Source organism: Exophiala viscosa (genome assembly GCF_022695815.1).
Source record: "Exophiala viscosa unplaced genomic scaffold EDD37scaffold_7, whole genome shotgun sequence".
In the NCBI taxonomy this organism is placed as follows: domain Eukaryota; kingdom Fungi; phylum Ascomycota; class Eurotiomycetes; order Chaetothyriales; family Herpotrichiellaceae; genus Exophiala; species Exophiala viscosa.
Window position 1 is genome coordinate 454,494 of NW_026944359.1, and position 19,562 is coordinate 474,055.

Below are 19,562 nucleotides of genomic sequence, written 5' to 3' on the forward strand. Positions count from 1 at the left end.
TAGGCCGTCGACTGGTTGGTCGCCGTGCGCCTCGGCTTGCAAATCCCAAAGCGCTTTCCATTCCCGGTTAGTCAGTTCTGTCTCAATTCAGCCAGCCTTTTCAACTCGCAAAGAAAACGTGCCCGGGGCAACTCCAGCATCTCCATACCTTTATGCAGCAACACGGGCTAAAAAGCTTTGCGAAAGCCAAACAGCGCCAAATGCTTGACTCTGACGCCTTTGGGATGGTCGCGCATCCAGGCTAGTGGTCGCACGGAGGACACCTTGTTGAGCCAGACTTCCGGCATCTGGCTCGCTGTCTGTATGGCTGAAAACGTTTTGTGCCGCTCCTCATTTGCTTGAAAGACTGATGCCCGACCAAGGCCATGTCGAGGAAAGTCTAGAGGCTTCAGCCGGTGTATCTGCACCTTTGGATGGCGTCCTCAATTAGAACACGATGGCGGCCACCAAAGGTTCGCTTTCAACCCACATCAGCCTCTATTGTGAACTCAAATACTCTTCAATCCCCTCCTCCCTGACTAATTCCTCTGCAGAACTGAGCACCTACAAGAGCTGCCTGCCTTTGCACTCGTAACGAGGCATTGGTACTCCAGTCTATATCGTCGCTACGATGGATTCTCCCACCAAAGATGCCATCTCACAGGTTGATTCGAAAGAGATTCCCTCACGCAGGCCTCGACCTGGGCCAATATCATGGGCCAGCCAGACTTCACGACCAACCTCTATGACGAGTCCAGCACTGACAACCCCTCGTTCACCCGGCTCACCATTGATGGGGGACAAGTTCGAGGGAATGTGGCGACCGTTGTCGGGTTCTTATAATGGCAAATTGCCCACCGTCGACGAGAAATACGCCGGCTTAAGCATTGAGGACGATAGTTCGAATCGTCCGAGCGATGAAAACGCCAAACGACATTCACATTTCATCCAACAATTTCCATCCGAGCCCGAGAAGCTGTCTGTGCTACCACCTTTCGATATACTTCTCGGCGATATTGCATTGGCCCTCTTACCATTAGTCTTCATCATCTATGGCATTCTAGCTGGGCTACTCCACAACCGACCTACCACATCCTTTTATTTTGGAGACGGCACATACAATTGGTCAGGTCAGTTATACGGACCAGCGATGCTGAAAGTGCAGAATTACATGCCTACTTTCTTTCCAATGGCGTTTGGAATCGAAGTCGCTCGATTGACCAAATCATTTGCGACGTGGCGTGCTCAGCGAGGTACACATCTAGGATTCTTGGAACAACTCTTGAGGAGCAGTTCTCTTGGTGGAACAATCTCATGCATCTTTGACCTGAGGATCGTCAACTTGGTGGGCATACTCCTCCTTACAATCTGGGCTCTCGCTCCTATTGCGTCTCAGGCGGGTCTCAGAATCATCAGCGCCAACGGCACATATGTGAACACTACACTTCTCAACTACATGGACACTGATGCCATTCCGACCGGTCTGCAAGCGGAAAGCAGTGACCTTCAGTACTACAGCTATGCTGTCAATTCTTTGTACAGCACGTCACTGCTGACCCCGGCATCCGTTGTCGCACCTCAAGATCCGTGGACCAACGTCAAGATCCCCTCCCTCGAGTATCTCGAGGAGACGAAGGGCTGTGGATCAGACGGATGGTGCTCCCGTGATATCGCCACGAAGAACAATGGCGCAAACACGTCCTCGGTCACAGCAGGAACCTGGAGCTCTTTGACAGGCCTTCCTGTCATTGGAGGTGAATTTGGTGTCGGTATCCAGGACTTTACCCTTTCGGTTTCTTACTACGTCTTCAAATGCTCCAGTCTGGATGTCGTGGCTTCTGACACCGACTTCAACTCTACCATCCCAGATCGTGGAATTTATGACACAAGCGACAATTCTAGCATATGGGACAGTGGGAACTCGAATCATCCTAGCACATTCTTCGTGGATACGACGACTCCCTTGGCTGGCCTCGGAGATGCCGACGGCGACGCTCGCTTACAAGGCGCCGACATGTCCCCTCGAACACTGATCTTTGGCTCTCGGGCCCCTGACGGCACCACTATTGCGAATTGCTCAGTATACACCTCGTACGTGCTTGCTGAAGTGAATTGCAACTTCAGCGCCCCTCTCTGGAACATCGACAAGACCATGTCTGGAAAGACCTCTTCAGGAGCCTGCTACGTTGACAGAGTCAAACGGGATCCGGCTCATCCACTTCTCGATCCATACACCGCCTTGGATGCAAACTATCGAATCCCGCAACGTTTCTTCGAGCAATGGCCTCTTGCCACGGGAAATGTCCCAGAAGGCTCCTCTTCCCCAACTGAACGCTTCATCAATGATGTGAGCACCGAGTCGGCATCATCTAGCACCAACTCTATCCTTGTCGCGACTGATTGGTTGGGGTTCAATTCCACGGATACCGACAACGATGGTGGCATCACGTACGTCGACATCGCGGAATTGGATATTGAGACTTTCACCCAGCGGTTCTCTCTTGTGTTCAATACGTTCTGGCACGCCTTCTGCAACTTGCAGGCTATGACTCAGTCGGAGATCGGGCTGGGATTCGGCGATACCTTCCCTACCAACGTCATGTTCCGCAATGTGAATGCCACAGTGTCCGTGCCTGGGCAACATTACGAGGTGAACTTTGTCTGGCTCGGCATCTACATGGCCTGTGCTGTTTTGTCGTTTGTGGCCGGCTTGTTCACACTGGTCTTCAACTACAATACTCTGATGCCTGACGTTTTGGGCAGTGTGAGCGTGATGGTGAAGGACAACCCGTACACGCCGCTCCCCAAGGGCGGATCAGCGATGAAGGGGCCCATATTTGCCCGGAAAGTCATGCATATGCCTGTCAGGTTTGCGGATGTCAAAGCCAAAGAGGCTGTGGGACACATTGCGCTGGTAAGTATGGATGTCGAGAACCCTGAGGTGCCCGTCGAGCCGTTGAAGAAGGGGAGACTGTATCTTTAATGGTGGAAGATATGTTTTGAACGATGACGTGATGACTTTCTTTCGGACGAAACTATCTATTTTCGTATGATCAACTTAACTTAGCCTGACCAATGCATTCATAACTCGGTGTTCCATACTGTGTTTCTGTGAACGGGAGATGTTTGAGATGGCGGGAATGTCTGGGGTATGCTCCTTTGGTCGTTACTAGCTTGACTTGGGGCTAACCCAGTGGCGGTGACTAAGGCTCCCCGGACTTCAATTCTGTGTGAATCAGTTACTATCACCATTCACCATTCACCATTTTCTCCATCCTCAGCACCATCACCTGACCGTCCTCGTCCTGAATAAGCAGGCATACAGCAGCTCGAGCAAGACTCATAGCACGTCCTTCTTATAATATTCCACATCTTCCATCGCGCCTCTTGCTACTCCAGCCCCATGCTTGCCTCCGAGTGTCCTCTCTGCACCACATGGCGTCCTCGACCTCCCACCCAGAGTTCACTTTCGTGTCTGCTGAAGATGTCGCTGGACAAGCTGCCGACAACATGGTCGAACCGGACCCCGTTGAAATACCACAAGTGGATGTAAATATCCGCGTTTGCGATCGATGCATCTTGTGTGTACTCCTCAGACCGCGGTTTTGTCAAATGTGCGCTGACACGTTACAGAAAGAAGGTGAAGTGTACGGGATGCGCTAGCCTCGTGGTTAGAGAGCAGGCTGATTCCCATCTTCAGGTAACATGAAGCGCCCAAGCTGCTCCCGTTGTCTTGACGACAACTACCCTTGCATGTACTCCAACTCCAAGAGAAAACCTGGTCCACGTAAAGGGATGCCCCGAAAGTCAGCGACAGGCTCTCAGGGGCATGCTGGAAGCCGTCCGTCGCACGCCGCTGCTGTCTCTACCACTGAATCGACCTTCGCTCAGGGCAATCCCGACTATTCTTCGCCCTCGTTCCTGCCATCACTTCAACAACCAGCGAATCAATCGTTCCTGCCGTCTCCATCCGAGCAACGGCCCCTTTCTCAAGCCGGAATTGGTCGATATGGAGCTTCCATCACGAACCAAGCAACAGATCATGCAGGACCATCCTCTTACCTCCCCCCACTGCACTCTTCAGAAACTTCCGTCAATCTTCCAGTATCCCTAATGACGGACTTAGACCTTCACCAGGAACGAGAACTGTAAGTCCAAATGCGGTCGAGACACTTCTCACGTTTGCATGCCATGTGAAGTCTCCTTACTGATCCATGCGTTCGCAGATTGAATCACTTCTTCGCACATATTCATCCATCGATACCCTTATTTGATGAAGCCAAGTTCTTTCAACAATATGAACGTGCAATGATAGACAGCCATCTGCTGCTGACAATCTGTGTGGTGACAACAAAGATACTAGGACAGACTGAATACTGGAACGGGAACAATCTGGACGACCGAGTGAAATATCTCTTGGAGATGGAGCCCATCAGTAATGCAACTTCAACAGCATTGAATCTGGACATCTTTAGGCGGGCTTGCTTGCTTGCCTTCTATGAATTTCATCAGCTTCCCGGAGACGGGGCGTGGTTACGGATCGGCCAATTGACTCGGAAAGCGTACCAATGGGGCCTTCATCAGATTGATAGCCACAATCAACATCCGATCTGGAGCAAACTCTTAGTCAACAATGCTGAGATCAAAGAATGGAGATACCTGTGGTGGTGCATCTATTGCCTCGACTCCTACTCCAACATCACTGCTTACACGCCGTTCGTTGTGGAAACAGAAAGTATTGCGACAGCCTTGATCACGGTCTCACAGGACAACCCACAGTTTCAGGACCAGGTCTTCCTGCCGGCCGAGACAAGTCAACTCTGGTGGACGATCCAGGAGGTCACCAGATCTCGCGGCGACTTTGGTTTCAACATGCACATCATCACAACGCTTTTCCTCAGGGAGGCTTCAACACTCCGGCGCCTGCAGATCTGCAATCCTTCGGCTCGGGTCCATTCTCGACGCATCGCACTAGAAGAATGCATGTCGGCTATCAGACTAGCGTTGCCTGCACGTTATCTCAATGCTACGCGAGACGTCCTGAAGAGTGAGACGCCTCGCGCGCACCACGCACGGCTAATTAGCGTTCTCCATCTTCATGCTGCTCGCATCTTCCTCAGCCTTCCCACCGACCCACCACAACAAGATGAAGGACTGTGGCAGACTGGTTGGCAACAAAGTATTGAGTCCTGCGAAGATATCGTGGCGGTCGCACAACAGTGGGACAGCCAGTTTTCGTCCACAGTCGATCCTGCCGTATGTCATGTCATGCTAGCAGCTCTGGTGTTGCTTTACCTTGATGAGAACGCATATTCTCCTGAGAAACAAGGACTGACACCGCAAAATCTGCACAAGGAAGTCCTCTTGCTTTTTCTGGAACAATTCGCGACGCCGTGGGCGTTGCCTCGGCTACTCATATGTAGGGATCCAGACGTTCATATGGGCCTGATGCTGATTGTCATATAGCATCATTCGAAGTGTTCTCACAATTAGTTTCCGGACCGCTGACATCCGATCAAATACATGGGATGTTGCATCGGGTTGCGGCTCCAAGTCAAGACTGGTTGAAACACGTCCCCAATATTCCTGATCCTGGGAGACTCGGTGTGATCCGAGAAGGCTATACAGCTTCCTTCTCGCAAGTATGGAACTTTGATAATTGGACATGATGTTGCTCGTACCGCCTGCCATGCTCTCTTTGTGAGCTATTGACAGGTCCACTGTTAGATGGACATATACTCGATCTAACATTCATCGTGGAGGAGCCGCTTGTTCGATTACTGATGACCTGCGGTGGACCACAGCCCGAGAGGCTTCAGAGAGTGCTACTGATTCCTCCGCGGAAGATCATCAGTCTCATCGCAACTTGCCGATACCTTCACTCGACAGATCAACTGCCCCAGTGCCACCATTCTCCAAATACCTACACCGCAATATGGATGCTCCAGGGATCCTGCCGTCCATGCGCTCGATCTGCCATTCCGCTAGAAGTGGCTGTGCAACATCAGCAGCCACCTAAAACCATCTGGAGCCTCATCACTCACGCAAGTACCAGACTTCGGAACACAATTGCCCCTGAAGGTATGTCCTCTGATTATCATAAGAAAGGAGTAAGACACCTCGGCAGGTCTTCAAGATCCAATACAACTCGCAAGCCAGAGCTCTCAATTCCGCCGGGGATGATCATCAGCCTCTAGTGCTCACTGTACCTGACCTCTCTCCGGGTTTTAGCTGAGGAGATTCAACACACCCCCTCCAGCACGGCCAAGGGACTTCCGCCTTCACTCTGGGTTGCGGATACATACGTGAGTGGTGCCAAAGTCAAGAGAGCTGGCCCAACACTTGTCTATGCTAACGCAAGCGATCCGTGAATACATCATGGCCGACATGCGGATACCACCCATTCTCAACGACCCTTCCAGGTACAGCTCGTGAGGCTGGCTCATGTATACTTCGAATACCCAGATCTGGCAAAGTTCGCAAAGTTTGCTGCCGACTTTGGACTCGTTGAAGTTCATCGAAGAAAGGCTGGAAGAGTGAGCGTGTCTGGGATGTCGGCCGATACGTGCTTCGCAGTCAAAGTTTTGGTTACTGGGCTGATCCACGCGGATTCAAGATCGAGCAATACGCTGATGGTGACTTGGTAAATGGTGAAACGCCTATGCAGTAAGTTAAGGTCGTGGGACCGATCTCGGTTTGGGGCCCAAATTTGCCTAAGGACTTTGGGAGGATGGGACTATTGGTCTTCCACAAAAGAATTTCCTCGGTGCACAGTAAGGAAGGTAGTCTATTTGCTGGGAAAAGGTGGCATAAATTAACAGGGCGGGATGGTCGGAATGAGTGAACTTGAGGTAGGGATGCCCCTGGTAGTGTTGACATACCTTGATTGGTAGGATTTGGTCTCTCTGGCGACCACAGAAACCCTGGATTGCCCATGATCGTGATATGTTATAAAAGGGCCATCCATACACCGTCTTTGAGACCCATCCTGTCGTCCTCAGCCAGAAACATCATTCGCACACACGGATCTCCTCTCTCGAAATGTCTTCCACACAAGGCACTTGTAGGTGGACTGCTTCCTGCGGACGAGCAACGCTGCTGATGGACTATTTAGGGGACACTGGTGAACAAATCCGAGAACACAAATTGGCCTGCTCTGCCATTAATCTGCACGGCACCGAAGATGCAGTCTTTGATGACACCCAATTCAACCTGCTCAAGCAATTCACCGACAACATCTCGAGCGAGAACCGCGATGCCATACTGCAAGAAAATGGATGGACGGATGAGCCTGACTCGAGACCTGGCATGAAAGCGGCTGCAAATGGCGGGAGCCTGTCTGGGCTCCTGATTGCCCGGTATGGCACTGAAGATCCTGCATTGGATGATAGGGATTGGGGATTGTTGAAGGATTGGCTCGAGAGGGGAAAACCGACGGGACAACATGTTCAACGATAGAGCAAAGGTTCGACTATGATGGATTGACGGAGGAATGAATCACGAATGAATGTCAGGATGGTATGGAAAGGGTAACATAGCGATTAGGGACAGGAAATTGATATTGAAATTCGCTTCTCTCACGTCCATCTCTGTTTCGTGTCCAGACATCAGCAGCTAAAAGGCCATGTCGTATCATGTGTCTTGATGGCTGTGCCTTCCCATTGCGCGGCAACCTTCTTACCCAGGCCACATGCCTTACTAAGCTACTTGCGGTCTCAGGGATTGGCTGCGGTGACTTACTCCTCCTCCTTTCCTCCTTACTACTGGCGCAGGCTAGTATTGGCATTGGCAAGCCGTTGCTGCTACTGTATTCTCCGACCGCGCCGCGGTTGTCGTCCTTTCATCCTTTCTGTCAACCACCATACAAGCTGGTAACCTTGAATCGCAACAACCAGCGCTCGCTCGACCCTTTCTCTCAACCTATCTTCTTGTACGTTGATCACCTCAATTCTTCGTCCGGTGCGCCTTCATACTTTTGGGCTTTACGAGAGCAGCAACTCTCACATTGTTCTTTCACAATCCCTGAAACGGCCTCGTCGGCTGAACTCCTGCTCCTCTCAGCCTGCATACCATTGTTCCTGCTTCTTGCAAAATCATATAGAGGCATCAATGCCTACCGCATTTTCTTCTTCTTTGAGCTCAAACTATATTTTTATCAAGATGCTGTCGTTACAGTGCACTCTCTTCTACTCAAGTCTAACCTTTCTCAAGCCTCCTTCTAGCCATTCTTCCTCGACCGACCGAGCCTTCACATCCGACATAACTTGACCACGGTGCGCCACGACTCGCAGTCTCAGATGACTTAGTCGAGAAACAATTCTTTCAAGGGTCGTTCTGACCTCACAAAAGACGACACTGCCTGGCCATCATTTGTCCTTTCGAGTACGTAAAGCAAAATGAATCCATACGAGGCCTACGGATCACCTCCTGCCGAGAGGTCCCCTCGGTATCGTGCGCGAGAGGATGACACATATCAACCGAGAGACACGTACAGAAGACGATCTCCTGGTAAGACCACTTTCTACTGCGGCTGTTGACACAATGAACTAATTTCATATAGTCGAAGATCGACGCCGCCCGGCTCCCCGAAACCGCTCGAGATCTCCAGTTGCCATTGACAGATACCAGCCGGACCGTGAAAGACCGAATCGAGACAATTCTTATGAGGCTCCCAGGCCTGCTGCAAGAGAAAGAGACGATCGCAGAAGAGCTCCTTCCCCAGTTGCTGCGAATATCGATCGCTATGTGCCGGGCCAGGAACCTAACAAACCAGTCGTCCGAGTCAACCCCTTGGCCAACCCGCTGTCGCTCGACACTCAAGCCGGATTTAGTTTCTTCGCAGATTGGTGGAGATGCGAGCAGCAGATAAAAGAGGAAAAGGAGAGACAAAAACATGGTGGCAGAAGACCTTCGGATCGCGTCAAAGGTGAACGAGAGGCCAAGGAAGACCGAGAGAAGGAACGAGCAAAAATCCAAGAAGCCTATGACCTGTACAAGCAAGAATTTCAGGTCAAGATGGCCCGGCAATTCGTCCAGCAACACAAGGGCGAAGAATGGTTCAAAGAGCGATACGTTCCCGAAGTACATGATCCTATTCGCACGCGGCTCATGGACTCCCGTGAAGGTCCCTTTGAACAATGGATCAAAGACATCGAGTCGGGCGTCTTTGACGAATTCACACTCGAGGGCATCTACAAGAGCGACAGCGATGGCGCTGGTGGTATGGTAGAGAAAGAAGAAGGCGAAGCTGTTGGTGGTGGTGAGGTCCTTGGTGTTTTGGACCTTGTGCCCGCTAAAGGCGGCGACCTCAAAGACGATTCCATCAATCAACCTGCACTGCTGATCAAGACTCTCGCGCCGAACGTAGGCAGAGAGCGTATCGAGGAATTCTGCAAGGAACACCTTGGTGAAGAGGACGGCGGCTTCAAGGGTCTGTCGTTGAGCGATCCCAATCCGGCGAAAAAGTTCCATCGTATCGGCTGGATCATGCTCAATCCTGCTCCAGAGGAAGATGGTGATGGAATGCAGGATATTGAGCGTGGCGATGGTCGGGATGAAGACGACGAAGAAGGCGAAGAAAAGCCAGAGCCTGAAAAGACCTCCGTGGGCCAGAAGGCTCTTGAGCTTATCAACGGCAAAGTCATCCTTGATGCTGTAAGAGGAGACTTCACGTGTCATGTCGGCGTCCATACACCACCGAGTGCACCTCGAAAGAAAGCTCTGTGGGATTTGTTTTCTGCTCCTGAACGCATTGAACGGGACTACGAGCTTGCCAGGAGACTCGTTACAAAGCTTGATGCTGAATTGGGCAAAGACGAGACTTCTGGCGGTTTGACCAAAATCGATGTCCGTGTCGAACAGATGAGGAATCAAGGACTTTTGCAACCACCCGCAAAGCCAAAGAAACCGACTTTCGAGGACAACGACGACGAGATCAAGTTCGAAGAAGAGGGCGAGGAAGGTGAAGAAAATGAAGATGAGGCGGACGATGAGGAGTTATTGGTAATCAAGAAGAAGCTCGACCTCATGGTGGAGTATCTTCGACGCGTCTACAACTTCTGCCTCTTCTGTGTTTTCGAGTCTGACTCTGTACATGAGTTGGTTCGAAAGTGTCCCGGTGGCCATCTACGAAGACCAAGAGCTGGTTTGAGCACAGCAGCAAAAGCAGCAGCCAGAGCAAGTGCTTTAGGAGAACCATTCCCAGGTAACAAGAAAGATGGACGAGAGAACGGCTACGATGGTGAACCTCAAAGTCCTGTGCAAGAAAAGCGGCCATCGAAGTTCAACAACAAGAACGATCAACAACTTCTTCGCGCTTTCAACTGGGTCAAAACTTTTGAAGAGAAGATCCTGCAGATCCTCGAACCCGAATATGTCGACTTAAAGAAGATTGGTGGCAAGCCTGTTGAAGAAGCTCTGGACGAGGAAATGGCCAAGTTCGTCAAGCAAGAAGATGAAGCCAAATATAGGTGCAAAGTTCCTGAGTGCACCAAGCTTTTCAAAGCCGAACACTTCTGGAAGAAACATGTGGAGAAGAGACACGATGACTGGTATTTGGCACTCAAGAAAGATGTAAGTCTGAATGCCCTCAGGTTTAAATCATGCTAACCTCGACAGCTCGAATTGGTCAACCAATACGTTCTGGATCCCTCGCACATCGCACCGTCACGCTCAGACGCCAACTCAAACGGACACTTCCCTCTACCTAGCAATCATCATCTCAACAGTGGCACCCCTCGCGGTTTTAGTCTGCAGAATATGGGCATGAACGTGGCGAACTTTGGTCAAAATGCCATGATGGGGATGCAAGGCTTACAAGCACCATTCCCACCCGGCGTTGGATTCGGTTCAGATGGAATGAACGGCGGAGGTCATAGTGGAGGTCCCGTTCGTCGGGGTGGTGGCAGGTACGGCAATCGGTCTGGTCCATACGACCGCAATGGCCCACGCAACAATCAACGTGGTTACAACAACGTCGGTGGCTTGTTGAGGGGCACTCTTCCACCTGGCATGAATCCTGCCTTCATTGCCCAAGGTGGTGGTGGCGGTGGTGGAAAATGGGGCGACGGCGCGGGTGGTGGTACCAACGCCATGGGACCTAGAGAAGCTGTTCAAGGGAGAAGTATCAAGAGCTATGAAGACCTCGACGCCGCTCCGAGTGGTGGTGGCGGCGGTGCTGGTGCCAATGCGGCGGCGCAGGCTGGGGCTGGTGCAGAGCTTGATTACTAGTTGTGATCTTGCGTGGCATGAAATGAGCGACTGAGTACTGAAGACCTGAGACCAAGCAGCTCGGGGCGGCATCATCTCCAAGGGCTGATTTTGAGCTGGGTGCAACATGCACAAAATTGTCATCACTACGGCGCTGATATGGGAAAATACCCTACTTCCAGATGGCTTGTTTGTATGAAGAGCAAAAATTCACCTTGTATGTAGGCATACCAATTGAGACAAAATGAGGAATTATTAACACAACATGGCTTTGATAATGTTCTACTCATCTATCCACTCTAGCTTTTGTGACTGTGCCTTTCTGTTTCCACATGCCCATAGTACCATCTAGGTTTCTTCCCTTAGTCGTCATCATCACCATCGGCAGCATCGTCAACACCACGAAGCCACGCCGCTCTCGCATCGACGGCCTCCTTTCTGACATCGCGTTTCACATCGTCCAACACATTCATCAAGCCGTGCAGGACCTCACGTTTTAGGACAATCAAGGGGTTCGTTCGGCCTGCACCACCAGTAACGTATTTCGGCAGGAGTGTCAGACAGCGCGTTGCAAGGCGGCGAATCTTGGGAAGATTATGTTGCGCTGCCGCCGCCGCTGACGACTTCTGGTTGGCCAACTGTGTTTGTTTCTGTTTATGCTTAGGCACCGACGCCACGGCTACAAGCCTCTTTACCAGCGCGGGGATGTGGCCGCTATCTTCCAGGGCGACCGGGTTGTTGGATATCACGACAGCCAGCGTCTCGAGCGTGGCGACTTTGACGGCCTGGTCGGCAATGTCGAGGGACTGGAGTAACAGCGGCAGCAGTGTCGGCAATTCAGGCATGACGATGTCCGAGGGGACATGTGCCAGGACACCACTTAGGGAAATTAGATAGTTTTCCTTCTCGGATGGGGTTTGCGAAGCCCTGAACCGCTCGGATATAAGCGGTGTGAGGATCTGGAAGACTCGTTGTGGGGCGAGCAACCTGATTTGTGCGCCGTTTTGCTTGGAAAGTATGTCGTCTGGTGCCAGGAGCGTCGCGAAACCCATGGCTGCTTTGCTCGATACGTCGTGTGGGTATCGGCTTTCGGCGAGCAGGTCCACGAGGTTTGTGAGGTACTCGTTCGTTTTTGGCGCAAGGCGGAGTGTGAGGGCTTTGATTATCGAGAAACACAGACGGATATTGAAGTCGGGTGTTTCGGCTTCGTCCATCGGTGTTTCTTTCAAGGCGGATAGTCTTTCTGAGAGTAACGTGTCGATCAAAGAGAGATCGGCGTTGTCCAGATGCTTGTTGACGTACAGGGATATCTGCGAGAGGCAGCTCTGAGTGATGGCGAGTGTGGACGACTTTGAAGATGCGAATGATATCAGCTCGTCGATGATTTTGGGAATTTGGTCTTTCATCAGTACCTTAGACTGGGTTTTCCTGGGAATAGCTGCCAGTAGCCACGTTGATAGGAGGGTGACCGTTGGTGGTTCAAGTAGTTTTATGACTTCGGGTGGCTTGCCACCAGATTGTATGTCCCGGAACAATAGGTAGATGTCCGCTGCGGCTTTCTGGACATGCTCAACTGACGAGTGCCGCACGATCAGATTGACAAGTCGGCCGACAAGATCCAGGACGTTTTCGTTCGTAAGTGGCCCGTTCCTGGACTGTGTGGTCCTCCTGCACAGACCGACGACCACTCGTTCGTAATATTGATCCAGAATTGTGTTTTGTGACGAGGCCGCTCGACTGAGTACGTAGAGGATGGTACCCAGGATGGCGCAAGTGTATGGATATGTTTGTCGATCGTCTGAATTGAGAAGACTATCCAACTTGTTCAAGAGACGTCTCATCAACGTCGATAGCGGTTCTTTCTCAATGCTGATCTCAGCCAATCCTTCGAGGACAGGGCGGTAGTCACCGGACTGGGCATCTTCTTCCGAATCCGGCAACCGAGCCATAAAGGCAGGGAATGTGACGTTAGAAATGAGGCTAGGTTTGAATTGTGATATCTCGGCCAATGCAGACATTGCTTTTCGTTTCAGCTCATCACGGCCGTAAGATTCTTCTTTTAGAACAATATCATCAAAGTATTGCACGAAAAGCCCAATCTCATCGTCAGACAGCATTGAATTCATCTGGGATATCAGAAGTAATCCAGTGGCAGCTGTCAGGCGGAAGGATACCTCCTCTTTCACAGTGCCCATGAGCGCCTGGCTGTAGATGGCGACAAATTGGTCCTTAAAGTCGCCGATCAGGGTTTCTTGGCCAGAAGGATTCTTGGAACTGGGCTTCGTCCACGATCCATGAACTTCTATTGAGGCCTCGAATAGCTGGTTCGCAACATCTAAAACCCCCCTTTGATGGACCAGTCCCTGCCCAGACTGGTAGATGGTGAATAGACTCGGACCGATAGCCTGGATCACAACCTCGAAAGATTGTATAGAAGCAGATGCCACGGCTTTAAGTATGTCTCCAGAAGCTTTCGCCTGGCGTGACGCCGGTTCCTGAAGGTGTTCCAAACACTCTTTGTTGATTGGTTTCAAATACTGAAGCAGTGGCTGCACATCCTGGGATAAGCATTCGGCGATTCCTTTCAGTACACTCAAAGCCTCCTCAGCGAGTTCGGGCTCCTGAGCTTGCAGCACTTCAAACTTGACTGTATCCCAGAGTGTGATGGAGTATTGGCTGATGGTTGCCGCATCGTAATTTTTCGCGCAAGCGGCCAGAGTCTGTAATACGTCTTTCTTGACTGTGGTCGACGTTGAGTCGAGTCGATCGAACATGTTGGGAAAGGTGTGAGGGGCAAAGGCACCAGTAGAAGCCAGACAGTCCCTCAGTCTGTCTTTCAGATCTTGGGCTGTGATCCCATACGGGTCATTGGGAGGTGGTCGGAAGGTGATGGGAAAGTATGCGTATACCGAATCGAACATGATTTCAACATGTTTTGTGATGTCCCACTCTATCACCAGGACTCTTAGCATCGAGAATATTAGCATCAGGTTGCGAGGGTCCTTTTCGCCGGCGACCAATTCGACGATGCCCACAAGAGATTCGTCTCCCATGTCTCGGACGGCTACAGATATCGTCAGCGACTTTCTCGCGCCTCGGGACAAGTAGTTACCTTCGCGGTGACGTTCCAGTAGCTCATTCAGCAATTGTAGTACTCTGTATCTGCCGGCCTGATTCCGTGTCTGTAGGTCGCTAAAGTGTTGGAATATCCTGCGATGTGTCAGTCAAGATGGCATGCATGACTTGCTGCCAGACAACCTTGATAAATACAAGTGGTTCCTGGACAGCTGTCGCGTGGTGAGTCGCACTCACGCTCTCACAACTGATTGTGCCATATCTGTGGTGAATCTATCCAAGCTTTGTAGCTTGGACAGGCCATCGATAGCCCCTCCATCTTCAATGCGATCGCACAGGAACTGACACAAGACCTGTATTTGCTGGCGAGAGAGGAATTTCGGGGCGAGAGAAGAGATGACGGCGACTAGGTAGGAGAGCGCTCGATCGCGAATTTTGCCGTCTTCATCGTTGATATACTCGCCCAAAGATTGGACGAGTTCGATCAGAGTGATCTGCCGGCTCTCAAGTTCTTGACTGGATCAGCACATTTGCGCCCCATGCAGTTGAGGATACTCACTCTGAGCGGCGGACTGGGCAATCTGAGCGGCTTCCTGCCTGTTGCTCTCTATCGCTAGGACGTAATTTCGGGCATCGGACTGAGCCATGATACATGGTGACTTTGGAGGTGCAATCGGGAAGAAATGAGAATTGCTCATGCATTGCAGTTCTACCACAGAGAAAGTTCAAAGTTTGACATCACTGGAGCGGCATCGCATGCAGGCGCCCAAAAGTGCCCACCAAGCCACTTGACGTTAATTATATTGTAAGCGATGCCGGAGCCCGGGGAGCCCTGAACCGCCCAACTTTCCTATTGAGATAGGGCAGACTTAAGGAAAGGTAAGCGTCATCTCAACCATCCTGATTAGTTGCCATCTTTCATGCAAGATCCATCGAGCCTTCCACTTTAATGATCACTTACATCTGTCAGGTACGAGCACGAGGTATTTTCCTGGTGCGCGCCTGATCAACCAGAGGCGTCTTTCAGAGGAGGTTATTTCAGTCTGGAGAATGATAGTATGAATTGCATTTGTAGCAATGAATCGACTTTGGACAGAATTCAGGGCAAAGTCCATACTGACTCGGGATAAAGCATACATAATTCCAGTAGCCCGCCGTGCGATTGAGCAACATGGTCGAACCCACTCCAAGTCGCCCAACGACATCAACTCCATTCGGTCATGTCAGAGCTCAGCACCAGGTTGAACAGGTCATCATTATCCCGTCCACTGTGCACACCTACCATGCGTAGTCATCGCGTCCATTGTCTCTCACGTGCCAGCTGTCCGGCAGTTTTCGAGGCCCTCGACCCGTATCTACACGTTGTAAACGCCCGGAGCAGGCATACCCATCAACCTCTCACCAGCACTAGGCATGAACTTGGGCGTCTTAGTGCGTTTTTCGGCTCCCTTACTCGCGGCCTCAACCTCGCTAAACTCAAACTTCTTCTGGGGCAATAGATCGTAAATAGCCTTGGCGTAGCTAGGCTTGATGTTGTACTGCTGCGCCAGATACAGAACCTGGATCTTCGTGTCGGAGACATGGCCCAGCATGACGGCGGTGTTGGAATGCAAATGCTGGCGCTGCGTCTCGGTCATGACCTTCTCGTACAGCGCGCGCGGCTGGTCGTAGTCGGACAATTTGCCTTCGTGGTAGAAATGCGATTTGCGGCTCATGATCGGGTCGGCGACCTTGTAGGGGGTCTCAGCCACATCGCTCCTAAACCTCGACACGGGCTCGTACGAGTTGGGCGCGTAGTCTGGGTTGCCGCCGTGGTTGGCGTCGATGCGCATTTGCCCGTCGAAGTTGAGGGACGACATGCTGGCGGACATGAAGGGGCAGTTCACTTGCAACCCACAGTATCAGCAAAACATGTTGCAATACACCGAATGAGAAGGGGAAAGGCCTTAAGAAGGCTCGTTGAGGGCTTACCTGGGATCTGATGGTAATTGACTCCGATACGATGGTACTGGGCGTCGCGGTAGAAGAACATGCGGAACTGAAGCAATGGGTCCGGGCTGTCTTCGATACCCGGGACCATGGCACCTGGCGAGAAGGCGGCCTGGTCGACATCGCGGTGGTAGTTCTCTGGGTTCTTGGTCACGTGCAGTTTGCCGAATTCTTGCAGCTACAAGCAGTTTTCAGGCCTGGTTAGAAACAAAGCCCTTGCAAAGCACATGGTTGGGGTTTTGGAAAACACTCACAGGGAATTGGTCCTTTGGCCAGACCTTGGTAATGTCGAATGGATCGAAACCCAGCTGTTCGGGGTCGGCCTGTTCTGGCTCCATGACCTGGACGTGGGCCGTGTACGAAATTGGGTCGCCACGCTCAATGGCCTCCCAGAGCTCTTGCTTGGAGTAATCGGGGTTGACACCAGACAGTTCGACGGCCTCCTGACGAGTGAACTGCTTCTGTCCACCGTCTGCGAGGAAGTGGTATTTGATGTACACGAACTTTCCTTCCTTGTTGACCCTGGAGGTATGTCAGCAATCCGTCCCAGAAGCTGGCGGTGCTCTATTGAGTACCATTTGAAAGTGTGGCAACCGTAGCCGTGGTTAGAGTGCCATCCGGCAGGGGTTCCATGGTCGCTGAAGAACATCATGCCAGCATGGTTTCTATGACCTCGGTCAGCAGACGGGTTAAACCGCCAGAACATCTTTTTCCTACCCTTCAGGTGTATGAGCCAACAAGTCGAATGTAGCATTGTAGTCCAGGAGGAAGTTGTCTGGTCTTCTTCCTTGACTGCGGATGGTGTCTGGACCTTGAATGGGATCACGACAGAAGAAGATCGGCTGTTCGACGCGACAACGTCAGTAAAAGTGTATCCTTTCCCAACCACAACAAGTATCGACGTACGAAGTTCAACCCGACAATGTCGTAGTTGCCCTCCCCGGTGTAGAACTTGACGGCAAAGCCTCGAGGGTTTCTGGCCAAATCTGGGAACTCTCGACCGAGGGTGACGGTAGAGTAGCGGATGAAAATTGGGGTCTTGACACCAGAGCTGCGGAGGAAGTGTGCCTAGAACTAGGTCAGCCTCGACAAAACCACAATCTTGTGACATGACCATTTACCTTGGTCAAATGAGACACGTCCTTGGTCGTCTCAAAGTATCCGAACGCACCACTGCCGCCTGCGCAACATGAGCAATGTCTTCTTACGCGTATCTCAGTCTCGGCTCACAAGGATGAACCATTCTCTCCAGGAGTTTGTGTCTGTTGAAGGCCTGCTGTTTCTGGAACAAGAAGACATCCGACGCAACGGGAATACCCCCAATAGTCTTGCTGTGGGCTGGATCTGGCCACGGAATACCGTCGTTGTTGGTGTGGTACGGCGCGTCGTCAGCACGCTTGCCTCCAGCTATGACACCACTTATCATGGCCGCTGTAACTGCTGGACCTTGGTTGAGACCTTGGAAGACGCTTGATCGCTGCATTGGTCTCGGATCGACGCCGGCCGCGCCAGCCATCTCCTGAATTGCTTGGATAGGGTGTGCCATGTTGCTTGATACGCGAAGGTGAGTTGGGCCTTTTGCGGTGTAGAGGAAGGAGGGTCAAAGGTGAAAGTGAAAGTGGAAGTGGAAGGAAGTCTACCTTGAACACAGTGCGTCCGGCCAAGGTGTCAGTGGTCACAAGCAAGAAGAATAATAGACGGAAAAGAGAGGAATGTCTAGCAAATCATCGAGATGTGATCCGCGTCGTCCCTCCGGAATAGTGAGGTAATGTTTACCGTTTTGGTATCTCGGTACAAGCAGAAGCGTCAGGTCAACGCACGCGACGGCCTGACAGGGGAGTACTAAGTGGACCAGGATGAAGCTTGGGATGAAGGTCCTCTCCGCATAAAGAGATGGAAGAAATGTCCGATACACGATCCGGAGTATCTGAGGGTCTACTAGTGGTATAGATGCATGACGGGACATGGCCAGTTTGGGGTTCATGATTCATCTTTCGTCAGGAGGACGGGAGAGACAACCGCGGATGCGACTTCCGTGCATAGAGTCGGGGAAGAATACTGAATGTAGCGTATTCATTGAACGGATGTGGTAGTATGTTCAGTCAAGGCCCCAAAGCTCACAAAGCTAAATAGAAGAGCGTCGCACCGGCGTAGACCACGACGGAAAGTCGGAGGTGGAAAAGCAAAGAGATAGAGATGAGGTTGAAGTCGATGACAGTATACACGACTACTCCTATTATCTTCAGCCTTGGCACTCGGCCCATCTCGATCGGCCCTCACCGCCATACAAAACTCTCGACCACAACACTACTAACTTACATGTTGCGGAACAGCAGGAGAGAAAATAGGCAGTAGTCCAGAATATATCACTCGCGTACGAATACTGTCGTAACAGAAAAGAGACAGAACTGAGGATGGGGATCAACATCTGTCAATCATAAAACCCACTGCACCTGGCAGTGGCACTTTGCTAAGCTATCTTAACCAAGCTTGGGTATCTCTTCTCTTAGCCGTCCCCCTGAAATTTCCGTCCCTCCCTCCTTAGCATGCAATCTGTTTAGGTAGGCTACCTCGAAAACAATGTCGAGTTCGGACGAGCAACGCAAAGAGATTCGTGGAGCGATCGTCGCAACAAAATGATGGGAAGATGATCTTTGGAATCAACAAAATACAGTCGGTGAAGTGATATGTGCGAATTGAATCGAAACCGTTCAGTGGTGGTTTTGTCCGTTGCCGGTTCCCATTTGCCCGAAAAAAAATATCAGATTCCCTCCTTCGTCGCAACTGTAGGCTCTTCTCCTCTTTGCTCGTCACAGCGAGCCAAGTGTGCCGTTGTTCCTCTTAGCAAGGCCCTCGATCGTATGGGAAACATGTCGCCATGCTCCATCAGTCACCAACGACTCGTCCCTCGAAGTTCTCTTGGCATCACTTGTCGATGGCTCTCGGTCGAGCACCCCTAGTCTTCTCCGGCAACGGTATCCGTCCACATATTTCTGGCGAGCTGACAAACAAATAGACATGCGAGGCGAAGCGTGTGCAATCTGAAAAGACTGTCGAAAAGGCAGCGAGCGAGTTGATCGGAAGAGTGCGCTGATAAATCCAAAGTCAATGGTGGTACTGTGGCCGCAAATGACCGAGTTGACGAAAGGAAAGGATGAATGGTCCGTGGTGAAGTATCCGGCATGTCCTGGCGTGAGCCCATAACCTCTCTGTGGGTTCATTATCAATCAACAAAAGAAAGATTCTCCCAGCGTGACCAGCAAGCTTCGAAACCAAAAGACCTCCGAGCCTAGGTAGACCATGATTTCCGT

At 51.3% G+C, this 19,562-nt stretch overlaps 6 protein-coding genes across 6 annotated transcripts; 4 read left to right on the top strand and 2 right to left on the bottom strand.

Moving 5' to 3' along the window:
* Positions 1-257: 257 nt before the first annotated feature.
* Positions 258-3,257, top strand: EDD37DRAFT_451438 (uncharacterized protein). Its single transcript, XM_062812876.1, has 2 exons — positions 258-452; positions 534-3,257. Exon 2 carries the CDS (start codon positions 611-613, stop codon positions 2,960-2,962), a length of 2,352 nt encoding a protein of 783 aa, XP_062668869.1. The 5' UTR covers positions 258-452; positions 534-610; the 3' UTR covers positions 2,963-3,257.
* Positions 3,189-6,137, top strand: EDD37DRAFT_451255 (uncharacterized protein). The gene is made up of 5 exons (XM_062812875.1): positions 3,189-3,560; positions 3,613-3,626; positions 3,680-4,127; positions 4,206-5,398; positions 5,446-6,137. Exons 1-5 carry the CDS (start codon positions 3,415-3,417, stop codon positions 5,646-5,648), a joined length of 2,004 nt encoding a protein of 667 aa, XP_062668870.1. The 5' UTR covers positions 3,189-3,414; the 3' UTR covers positions 5,649-6,137.
* Positions 6,138-7,020: 883 nt separating this feature from the next.
* EDD37DRAFT_651173 (uncharacterized protein) lies at positions 7,021-7,437 on the top strand (the record flags this gene model as incomplete). Its single annotated transcript, XM_062818324.1, has 2 exons — positions 7,021-7,042; positions 7,094-7,437. The coding sequence occupies 2 exons, from the start codon at positions 7,021-7,023 to the stop codon at positions 7,435-7,437; spliced, it is 366 nt and encodes a 121-aa protein (XP_062668871.1).
* A 938-nt stretch (positions 7,438-8,375) lies between these two features.
* On the top strand, positions 8,376-11,208 carry EDD37DRAFT_658371 (uncharacterized protein; the record flags this gene model as incomplete). The annotated part of the gene is made up of 3 exons (XM_062818971.1): positions 8,376-8,487; positions 8,540-10,551; positions 10,597-11,208. The coding sequence occupies 3 exons, from the start codon at positions 8,376-8,378 to the stop codon at positions 11,206-11,208; spliced, it is 2,736 nt and encodes a 911-aa protein (XP_062668872.1).
* A 243-nt stretch (positions 11,209-11,451) lies between these two features.
* On the bottom strand, positions 11,452-15,024 carry EDD37DRAFT_633538 (Dos2-interacting transcription regulator of RNA-Pol-II-domain-containing protein). The gene is made up of 4 exons (XM_062816790.1): positions 14,822-15,024; positions 14,500-14,773; positions 14,300-14,397; positions 11,452-14,251 (listed from the first exon to the last, which is right to left on the bottom strand). Exons 1-4 carry the CDS (start codon positions 14,958-14,960, stop codon positions 11,550-11,552), a joined length of 3,213 nt encoding a protein of 1,070 aa, XP_062668873.1. The 5' UTR covers positions 14,961-15,024; the 3' UTR covers positions 11,452-11,549.
* A 538-nt stretch (positions 15,025-15,562) lies between these two features.
* On the bottom strand, positions 15,563-17,974 carry EDD37DRAFT_451579 (catalase). Its single transcript, XM_062812878.1, has 9 exons — positions 17,892-17,974; positions 17,482-17,801; positions 17,373-17,431; positions 17,158-17,319; positions 16,969-17,093; positions 16,827-16,916; positions 16,506-16,773; positions 16,234-16,429; positions 15,563-16,147 (listed from the first exon to the last, which is right to left on the bottom strand). Exons 2-9 carry the CDS (start codon positions 17,795-17,797, stop codon positions 15,618-15,620), a joined length of 1,746 nt encoding a protein of 581 aa, XP_062668874.1. The 5' UTR covers positions 17,798-17,801; positions 17,892-17,974; the 3' UTR covers positions 15,563-15,617.
* Positions 17,975-19,562: the final 1,588 nt, after the last annotated feature.

Coding starts and splice junctions, on each gene's coding strand:
- EDD37DRAFT_451255 (XM_062812875.1), top strand. CDS start 3,415: ATGGCGTCCTCGACCTCCCACCCAGAGTTCACTTTCGTGTCTGCTGAA. Junction 4,128..4,205: donor CTTCACCAGGAACGAGAACT/GTAAGTCCAAAT, acceptor ATGCGTTCGCAG/ATTGAATCACTTCTTCGCAC. Junction 5,399..5,445: donor GTTGCCTCGGCTACTCATAT/GTAGGGATCCAG, acceptor ATTGTCATATAG/CATCATTCGAAGTGTTCTCA.
- EDD37DRAFT_633538 (XM_062816790.1), bottom strand. CDS start 14,960: ATGAGCAATTCTCATTTCTTCCCGATTGCACCTCCAAAGTCACCATGT. Junction 14,774..14,821: donor TGCCCAGTCCGCCGCTCAGA/GTGAGTATCCTC, acceptor GATCCAGTCAAG/AACTTGAGAGCCGGCAGATC. Junction 14,398..14,499: donor GCACAATCAGTTGTGAGAGC/GTGAGTGCGACT, acceptor GACACATCGCAG/GATATTCCAACACTTTAGCG.
- EDD37DRAFT_451438 (XM_062812876.1), top strand. CDS start 611: ATGGATTCTCCCACCAAAGATGCCATCTCACAGGTTGATTCGAAAGAG.
- EDD37DRAFT_451579 (XM_062812878.1), bottom strand. CDS start 17,797: ATGGCACACCCTATCCAAGCAATTCAGGAGATGGCTGGCGCGGCCGGC. Junction 17,432..17,481: donor GGAGAGAATGGTTCATCCTT/GTGAGCCGAGAC, acceptor CATGTTGCGCAG/GCGGCAGTGGTGCGTTCGGA. Junction 16,430..16,505: donor GGCCAAAGGACCAATTCCCT/GTGAGTGTTTTC, acceptor AACTGCTTGTAG/CTGCAAGAATTCGGCAAACT.